Source organism: Bos indicus x Bos taurus, chromosome 5, assembly GCF_003369695.1.
Source record: "Bos indicus x Bos taurus breed Angus x Brahman F1 hybrid chromosome 5, Bos_hybrid_MaternalHap_v2.0, whole genome shotgun sequence".
NCBI classification, from domain to species: Eukaryota; Metazoa; Chordata; class Mammalia; order Artiodactyla; family Bovidae; genus Bos; species Bos indicus x Bos taurus.
The window spans coordinates 16,510,242-16,519,385 of NC_040080.1; the positions used below are offsets into that span (position 1 = coordinate 16,510,242).

Here is a 9,144-nt window from a genome sequence, read left to right on the forward strand (position 1 = left end):
CTCAGTCGTGTCTGACTCTTCGAGACCCCATGAATTGCAGCACGCCAGGCCTCCCTGTCCATCACCAACTCCCGGAGTTCACTCAGACTCATGTCCATCGAGTGAGTGATGCCATCCAGCCATCTCATCCTCTGTCGTCCCCTTCTCCTCCTGCCCCCAATCCCTCCCAGCATCAGAGTCCTTTCCAACAAGTCAACTCTTGGCATGAGGTGGCCAAAGTACTGGAGTTTCAGCTTCAGCATCATTCCCTCTAAAGAAATCCCGGGGCTGATCTCCTTCAGAATGGACTGGTTGGATCTCCTTGCAGTCCAAGGGACTCTCAAGAGTCTTCTCCAACACCACAGTTCAAAAGCATCAATTCTTCGGTGCTCAGCTTTCTTCACAGTCCAACTCTCACATCCATACATGACCACAGGAAAAACCATAGCCTTGACTAGACGGACCTTTGTTGGCAAAGTAATGTCTCTGCTTTTGAATATGCTATTTAGGTTGGTCATAACTTTCCTTCCAAGGAGTAAGCGTCTTTTAATTTCATGGCTGCAGTCACCATCTGTAGTGATTTTGGAGCCCAGAAAAATAAAGTCTGACACTGTTTCCACTGTTTCCCCATCTATTTTCCATGAAGTGATGGGACTGGATGCCATGATCTTCGTTTTCTGAATGTTGAGCTTTAAGCCAACTTTTTCACTCTCCACTTTCACTTTCATCAAGAGGCTTTTTAGTTCCTCTTCACTTTCTGCCATAAGGGTGGTGTCATCTGCATATCTGAGGTTATTGACATTTCTCCTGGCAATCTTGATTCCAGCTTGTGTTTCTTCCAGCCCAGCGTTTCTCATGATGTACTCTGCATATAAGTTAAATAAGCAGGGTGATAATATACAGCCTTGATGTACTCCAATCTATTGTTCCACGTCCAGTTCTTTTTTTTTTTTTCCACGTCCAGTTCTAACTGTTGCTTCCTGACCTGCATACAGATTTCTCAAGAGGCAGGTCAGGTGGTCTGGTATTCCCACCTCTTTCAGAATTTTCCACAGTTTATTGTGATCCACACAGTCAAAGGCTTTGGCATAGTCAAGAAAGCAGAAATAGATGTTTTTCTGGAACTCTCTTGCTTTTTCCATGATCCAGTGGATGTTGGCAATTTGATCTCTGGTTCCTCTGCCTTTTCTAAAACCAGCTGGAACATCAGGAAGTTCACGGTTCACGTATTGCTGAAGCCTTGCTTGGAGAATTTTGAGCATTACTTTACTAGCATGTGAGACGAGTGCAATTGTGCGGTAGTTTGAGCATTCTTTGGCATTGGGTATTTCTAGCTCTTGGTATTTGTCCACCTTTTGCTTCAGGGAATGAGTTGCTTTTGAATTCACAATACTCCTGCATAGAGGTAGTCTCGTTCCTTAAGGTCTCAGGTGACTTACTGGCTAGCCCCGCCCTCTGCCCCTCCCCTCAGTGTACTAAGTCACGCCCACTGGCTTTTTAGCCCTGGGCCAATTACCGCGCCCCATCCGGGTTCCTAGGACTGGGAACCGGGGCTCGTCACCAGGCAACCACTGGCCCACAGGCTTCTCGGCGGATTTTCAGTTCGCAGGTCCTCTCAACGGCTGCCAGCTGCGGGAGCCTAGTGCCCGGTCCCCCGTTGCCATAACAGCAGTATACAACGCCTCCTTCTCCCTTGTCCTCTACCAGACAGCTCTTCTCTCTCGGAGCCAGACCTCTCCACGACAGCTTCTGGTTGAGCAGAACCAGGGTCTGTGTCCCTTCTGCCAAAGAGGATTGAGTGGGAGGGTTGGAGCCTGCGTGACCGGCTGGTGTCCAGGAAGGGACAGGGAAACGTGGGATGGAAGAGTTAGAAGAAAGGACTGGAGCAGGGGTCAGGGATGGAAAGGGAGGGAAGATGAGATGTCGGTAGGGGATTCTGGAGAAGAAGGTGGCTTCAGGCAGAAGTGGGAAGAACTGGCGAAAGGGGAGCCCAGGAAGCTGGACAACTAGCTGCTGGAGGAATTGGAGCCACTGAGAGGGGCAGAAAAGGTCGTGGGGGTCTGGGAAAGCATCCAAGGGGAAGGGATCCTTGGTGGGAAGTATAAAGTGGAGGTTGGGAGTCAAAATGCGATGTTCACAGGGATGAGGAAAGAAGCATGGCTGGCAAGAGATCTGGGGGGTGATAGGGTGATGGAAGGGGTACCCATTAATGGAGGTGAAGGAGGGAGCATTGGCTAACACCGTGATCATCTCTCTCAGGGCAAGGACCCAGCCTGATCTGACTCCAGAGCCTTCAGCAGGGAAGACAAATGTCAGATGAAGATGACCTGGAAGACTTTGAAACAGACCAGGATGATCTGGAAAGGGAAGATGATGAGAAGGAGACAGAGGAGTGGGAGGACTACAGGAAGGAGGGAGAGGAGTCCGAGGATGTGAGAACTTGGAAGCGGAGGGATCTGGGGTTAGGGGCTGGGGTTGGGCTGGAAAGGCATGCCTGAGTCCACTTCCTCCTGCAGTGGATATCCACGCCCCTCACAGAGGACATGATGAAAGAAGGGCTTTCTCTGCTCTGCAAGACGGGTAATGGACTGGCTCATGCTTACGTCAAGCTGGAGATTAAAGACAGGTGTGTTTATGGGGGACCAAAAGCAGGCCAGCGTTGTGGGACCCAGTCTCCTTTCTCACCCTCCATCCTGGGTGTTTTGGCTGAGTTTGGATCTCTGTCATCCTGGGCCAGCTAGGAGGGAAGGATAGAGTCTACCTCTCAGGAGACTGTGACCCCCTGCATCAGAGCTGGCCTGCGGCATTGGAGGCTGTAAGGGGATAGGGTGGGGTGGAGATTCCAGCTGGACTCCCTCACTTGTCCTCCAGAGTGCCGGTTCTCAGCCCTTCACAGACACGAGGTGCCTGCTTACGGCTGAGAACCCACCTACCTTCTCCTTCCCCTCCCCGACTCGCCCATCTGTCAGTCGCTCTTCTCTCCACTTTAAGCCATCTTCACGCTGCCCTCTGCTTTAGCACCTCTAACAGCCCTTGCTGGATTCTTAACCCTGAGCCAGCCTCTGCTACCTCCTAGGGATCTGACAGACATCCACCTGTTGCGTTCCTACATCCATCTGCGCTACGTGGATGTTTCTGAAAACCACTTGACAGACTTGTCCCCACTCAATCACCTCACCCACCTGCTCTGGCTCAAGGCCGATGGCAACCAGCTTCGGAGTGCCCGGCTGAACGAACTGCCCTACCTGCAGATTGCCAGCTTTGCCTACAACCAGATCACTGACACAGAGGGCATCTCTCATCCTCGTCTGGCCAGCCTGGATCTCAAAGGTGGGGCCTTAGGATGGGCCTCCCACAATTCCTTCCTCGCCTGGGGCCAATAGCAGTGGGCAGCATGGACCTTGGCTATGCGACATAGCAACCTACATTATTCACTCACTCATTCAGACACCCGTGGCAGTTCACAATGACAGTTCTATGTGCTGGAGATATAGGAGTGAACAAAACAAAGAAATTCCCTATTCTTGTATAGCTTACGTTCTAGTCGGGGAAGGCAGGTAATCATCGATGATCACAATATTTAATTTTATTTATTTTTTGGCTGCACCATGCAGCATTCAGAATCATAGTTCCCCAAGTAGGGATTGAACCAGTGCCCCTGAGTGGAAGTGTGGCGTCTTAACCACTGAACCACCAGGGAAGTCCCAACGATCACAATAAATAAGTAAATTTTTATAAAGCGTGTTAAAAGGAGATAAGCGTTAAAAAAGAACAACAAAAAAAGGGAAAAGTACAATGGAAAAAATAGATCAGGGTAAAGGAAATGGGTGGGGGGAGGTGGAGATTTCAAACAAGTTGGCTAGGACAAATGTCATTGGGAAGTTGACACCTGAGTGAAGACTTGAAGGAGGAGAGGGAGTTAGCTGTATGGATTGTGGGGCACCCCTCATTCATGCCTCAAAGACTTAGGTGGGCACATCCCTCAGGCCCTTGGGCCACCAGACCATCGCCCCAAGGCCCTGTGGGTGTTACATCTGGAGCTGGCCCTCCTCGTATCCACCTGGCATTAGAGAAGATGATGCAGAGGCTCTATTGCTGAAAACTCGGGGTGGCCCTCTGAACCCTTCACACCCTCCTTCTCCTCAGGGAACCGCATCCACATGGTGACAGGTTTGGATCCCCAAAAACTGATCAGCCTGCACACGCTGGAGCTTCGGGGGAACCAGCTGAATAGCACCCTGGGAATCAACCTCCCTAAGCTGAAGAACCTCTTCCTGGTAGCGCCCTGGGTCACAGGGTGGTGGGTGCTGGAAAGGGGGCACTGTCCTGGGGGCCAGGATACCAGCTTCTAGAAGGTGGTGGTTTAGTCACCAAGTTGTGTCTGACTCTTGCAGTTCTATAGACAGAGGAGTCCGCCAGGCTCCTCTGTCCATGGGATTTTCCAGGTAAGAATACTGGAGTGGGTTGCCATATCCTCCTCCAGGAGATATATCCTCCTTCCCGACCCAGGGATCAAACCCTCTTCTGCACTGCAGGTGGATTCTTTACCACTGAGTCACCAGGGAAGCCTGGCTTCTAGTGGACTCACCTACTAACTTCATCATCCTTATGATAATTGGCATTATTTCCAAACACCGAGCATTTGCTTGGTGCCCAATGCTGTGAGGATGCAAAATCCAAATAGACAAGGTGTTCACCAATTAACAGGGCTAATAGTACACAACGTGTGGATGACATAGAGACAGTTTGCTTTGATACAGGTTGGGACACCATGTGCATAACTGAGGTACAGGCATCAGGCTAAGGAGGCCACTTAGGTGTCTAGTCTTTTAATTTTGGGGGCGGGGGCTGGGCCACATGGCATGTGGATCTTAATTCCCCAAACTGGGCTCGAACCCATGTTTCCTGTGCTGGAAGTCTTAACCACTGGACCACCAGGGAAGGTCCTGTGTCTAGTCTTTTAAGCCCTTGAGCTTCTTCATTCCAAAATGCTGCTGAAGCCATGTCTCCTTGGTGGAGCAGTGAGGCTCTTGGGCTGGGAGGTAGTGGGGGTGGGTTGAAGCATTTTCTTCATCAGAGGTGGCTGTGGTGGGCTGGATAGTAGGGTTTACTGCTAACCTTTCTGTTGGTTGAAAGCTTCTCCTGGATTCTTTACTATCTACATGGAACTCTACTCACCTCCACTCCCCTTTCTCACCCTCTCTACCTCTTAGATTTGCTGTTTTGCAAATCTAAGTAAAGAATCTGCCTGCAATGCGGGAAACCTGGGTTTGATCCCTGGCTGGGAAGATCCCCTGGAGAAGGGCATGGCAACCCACTCCAGTATTCTTGCCTGGAGAATCTCATGAACAGAGGAGCCAGGTGGGCTACAGTCCATGGGGTCTCAAAGAGTTAGACACAACTGAGTGACTGGCATGTGCGCGTGCACGCACACACACACATATAATTCATTATTGGCTGTGCTGGGTCTTCATTGCTTTACTCCAGTTGCGGTGAGCAGGAGCTACTCTCTAATTGTGGTGCAAGGGCTTCTCATTGTGGTGGCTTCTCTTGTCATGGAGCATAGACTCTAGGGTGCCTGGGCTCAGTCGTTGTGGTTCCCAGGCTCTAGAGCACAGACTCAGTAGCTGTGGCAGGTGGGCTTAGTTGTTCTGCAGCATGTGGGGTCTTCTCTGATCTATGTCTCCTGCACTGGCAGGCAGATTCTTTACCACTGAGCTACCAGGGAAGCCCTGCCACATCTCTCTGATTTCTCTTCCTTTTCCCCCCTGCCCCCCTTTCCCAATCTATCTACTGTATCCTGGGTCTAGGCCCAGAACATGTTGAAGAAGGTGGAAGGCTTGGAGAACCTAAGCAATCTCACTACCTTGCATCTTCGAGACAACCAGATTGAGACTCTGAGTGGTTTCTCCAAGGAAATGAAATCATTGCAGTACCTCAACCTAAGGTATGCATCCCTCCAGGCCCACTTCGCCCCTACCCCTGGAGTCCTCTGGTCCTAGTCCCCCAGTTCCAGTCCTCTCACAGATTCTCCCCTCATCCTCCATCCTCATCCCTCCTTTCCTGACTGTCTTCCGCATCAGTCTTAATTGCATGCAGCACTGGAACCTTTGTAGCCCGAGACTCCTGAATCCTATTCATTCCACTCACATACTGAGAAGGTGCTATGTGCCAGGCCTTGTGCTGTGCTGGGAACCGTCTGAAGGAATCAGAGATGGTTCCTGTTCTCAAGGGACTCACAGTCTAGCTCCATCCCATATAAGTTTCTACTGCTCTTCTCCATCTCCTGGGCCCCAATTCCCCTTCCGATTTCCAGCCTCTCTTTTCCTGAGTCTCCCCTGTAAGGGATGGCCCCATACTGATTTCAAACACAAGGTGTGCTCAGATTTGAGGCAAGGGGAGTCATTAAAAGAATAGATGGAAAAAAAAAAAAAAGAATAGATGGAAAGGCACTGAGGATCAGGCCAGACTTTACTGCAGCAGCTCCTGTCTGATGGGGGATTTTATGTGTGTAATCTTTAAGCAAAGATGTAAGGAAATTGCCTGCTTAGTCACCAAGGCCAAATCCTCTTCGAGGATGGCAGTGGAAAGAGAGTCTCTGAGTAAGGAGTGGTGGATGTACCTTGAAGCCCAGAGTCCTGCCCTGACTCCTGGAATTAGCTCTGCCATCTTGGTCTGTGCCACCTGTGCCATCTTGGTACAATGGAGGGCGTATTGTTTGCCTGTCAATGGTATGCATGCTAAGCTGGTTTAGCTGAGACCCCATGGACTATGGTTTTCCAGGCTCCTCCGTCCATGGGATTTCCCAGGCAAGAATACTGAAGTGGGTTGCCATTTCCTTCTGCAGTTAATGATATAGATAGGGATAATGGACCTTCCTCAGTGGCTATTAACTAGGGGTATTTGGAAGTAAGTGTAGGACGGAGGGTTTGTCTCAGTGACTGGAAGGTGCCTCTGGGGCCAGAGACCTGAAAACAAGGACAGTCCAGCACACAGGGCATGTTACACTCCACACGAGAAGCACCGTGCATGGTTCAGCCCCTCCCTTGAGACAGGGCTGAAACATTTAAGCCTGATCTCACAAAACTGTGAGCCAAGAGCATGAACATAAACAGAGTACCATACAATGGGGGCTTCCCCATTGGCTCAGTGGTAAAGAATCTGCACAGGTTCGATACTGGGTCAGGAAGATCCCCTGGAGAAGGGCACGGCAATCCACTCCAGTATTCTTGGTGGGAAATCCCATGGATAGAGGAGACTGGTGGGCTATAGTTTATGGGGTCGCAAAGAGTCAGACACGACTGAGTGACTAACACACACTTGAGTTTCCTATAAAATGAAGCTGAGGTTAAGACCTACCCCTCAGGGTGATCGTGAAAATGTCTGTAGCTGAAACAGGGATGGTGGACCACTGAGAGGTGAATAGCTGAAGCCACTGAGCATGTATGCATGCACAGTACAATGAGGCGCTTTGGGGGGAAGCTTATTCTTTGGGCTTCTTCCTGTGGGAGCACCCAGACAGCACCGTCTCCATGAGCTTAGAGCCCAGTTTCTTCTCCGCTGGTTCTGGTCCCATCGTCTACCCTCTCTGATTAGACGGAAGCCTATCCTTGCAAGGGAGATTCCTCCCTCGTCCCCAGCTACAAGACAGGGTTGAGACCTAGCTTTGCTGTTCCAGAAGGAGACACACGAGACATTACAGAATAGACCGTGGCACTGAGGGTTCCCCAGGGCGGAACAGACTGGAGCAGGGTTGCCTAGCACCTCTGTCTGCGGCAAATCCAGCCAGTCCACGGAGGCCATGTTTCTAGAGGAACCAGAGTCCCGTGGGAGATTCCCCCGCGAGGCCCCAGGCCTGGCAGCTGGCCTCTGACACCCACGTTCCTTGGTGAACCCCTCCTGCCTGCACCGGCAGGGGCAACATGGTGGCCGACCTGGGGGAGCTCGCCAAGCTGCGGGACCTACCCAGGCTGCGAGCCTTGGTGCTGCTGGACAACCCATGCACCGATGAGAACGACTACCGCCAGGAAGCCCTGGTGCAGATTGCTCATCTGGAGCGCCTGGACAAGGAATTCTATGAGGAGGAGGAGCGGGCTGAGGCCGATGAGATCCGGCAGAGGATGAAGGAGGAGCAGGAGCAGGAGGCTGAGGTCGAGCCTGAGTCAGAACTGGACCAGTCATCCACCTAGCAGTTCCCCTGGCCTCCAAAGACAGTAAGGAAGGGGGTGGGGAGGCAGGAAAACCGGCTGAGGAGCTGTTGTAGGGAGGAGTTGGCTGGGGAAGGCAGAGGCAAGAAGACTTGGGGAGACCTGGGTTAGGAGTCATGGGTGTCTCACGGGGAGGAGAAAGAACCAGAAGGGCCTGGGAGGAGCTGAGAGAGGCAGAGGTGATATATCAGAAAGCCTGAGGAGTAAGCCCCGAGAATGGGGCAGCAGGCAGAGATGAGGGTGTGGCTGGGCAACCACACCTGACGGAAAGGCTGGGTCAGGGGCTTTGGTGGGGTGGGTTGGAGGCAGCATCTGAGGACTGGGCCTAGGGAAGAAGGTGGGAGAGGAAAATCCTGCACTAAAGAGCCGAGGCTAAAAATGACAGGACAGGGGCAGAAGGCGGATAGGAGGGCAGAAGGAGGTGGAAAGAGACAGAGGCTGTGAGCCCAGGGAAGGGTGGCAGCTGGCACTTCAGTGGGGCAGAGGCGGGGTGTGCAGGTGGGGGGCGTGGGGGGGTGCGGGTGGCCAGAGGCTCGGCTTCTACCTTCTTCCAACAGGTGATCGAGGGACGCTGGCCCCCAAAACTGAGAAGACCCCAGTCAGGGGGCGCCCCACACTTACACCCACCCTCATCTGGAGACAGAAGATGCCCACTTTTGTCCCAGACCTGGGAATTCATCACAGCGTACCGCCCAGGCTCCTCACAGGCATCTGGGCAGCGGTGACTAGGCGGCAAGCAGCCCCGGGGGGCAGGTCTGGAGGGAGCCAGGCCTCGATGGGCCCCGGGTGCTGCGTGAAGAATCTGCGGAGGAGCTGTGGAGGCGGCAGCCTGGGTGTGAGGAACAGTTCGCTTTTCCAATAAAGAGACATTGGGATACTTTGGTGTCTAATTCGGTTTTTGAGACACTTGAGTCCTTTGTGGGCTTTCCTGGCTGATCAGTGGCGTGAAGCTGACTGT

General features: G+C 52.1%; 1 protein-coding gene across 1 annotated transcript; it reads left to right on the forward strand.

The window, feature by feature from the left end:
- Positions 1–1,533: 1,533 nt before the first annotated feature.
- On the forward strand, positions 1,534–9,063 carry LRRC23 (leucine rich repeat containing 23). Its single transcript, XM_027541184.1, has 8 exons — positions 1,534–1,747; positions 2,239–2,411; positions 2,496–2,605; positions 3,056–3,309; positions 4,126–4,256; positions 5,790–5,926; positions 7,895–8,192; positions 8,744–9,063. The coding sequence occupies exons 2-7, from the start codon at positions 2,289–2,291 to the stop codon at positions 8,166–8,168; spliced, it is 1,029 nt and encodes a 342-aa protein (XP_027396985.1). The 5' UTR covers positions 1,534–1,747; positions 2,239–2,288; the 3' UTR covers positions 8,169–8,192; positions 8,744–9,063.
- Positions 9,064–9,144: the final 81 nt, after the last annotated feature.

What these genes read in the sequence shown, in the direction of transcription:
- LRRC23 (XM_027541184.1), top strand. Translation starts at nt 2,289, where the DNA reads ATGTCAGATGAAGATGACCTGGAAGACTTTGAAACAGACCAGGATGAT. An exon ending in AGGGAGAGGAGTCCGAGGAT is followed by an intron (nt 2,412 to 2,495) that starts GTGAGAACTTGG and finishes TTCCTCCTGCAG; the next exon opens with TGGATATCCACGCCCCTCAC. An exon ending in GGCCAGCCTGGATCTCAAAG is followed by an intron (nt 3,310 to 4,125) that starts GTGGGGCCTTAG and finishes CCTTCTCCTCAG; the next exon opens with GGAACCGCATCCACATGGTG.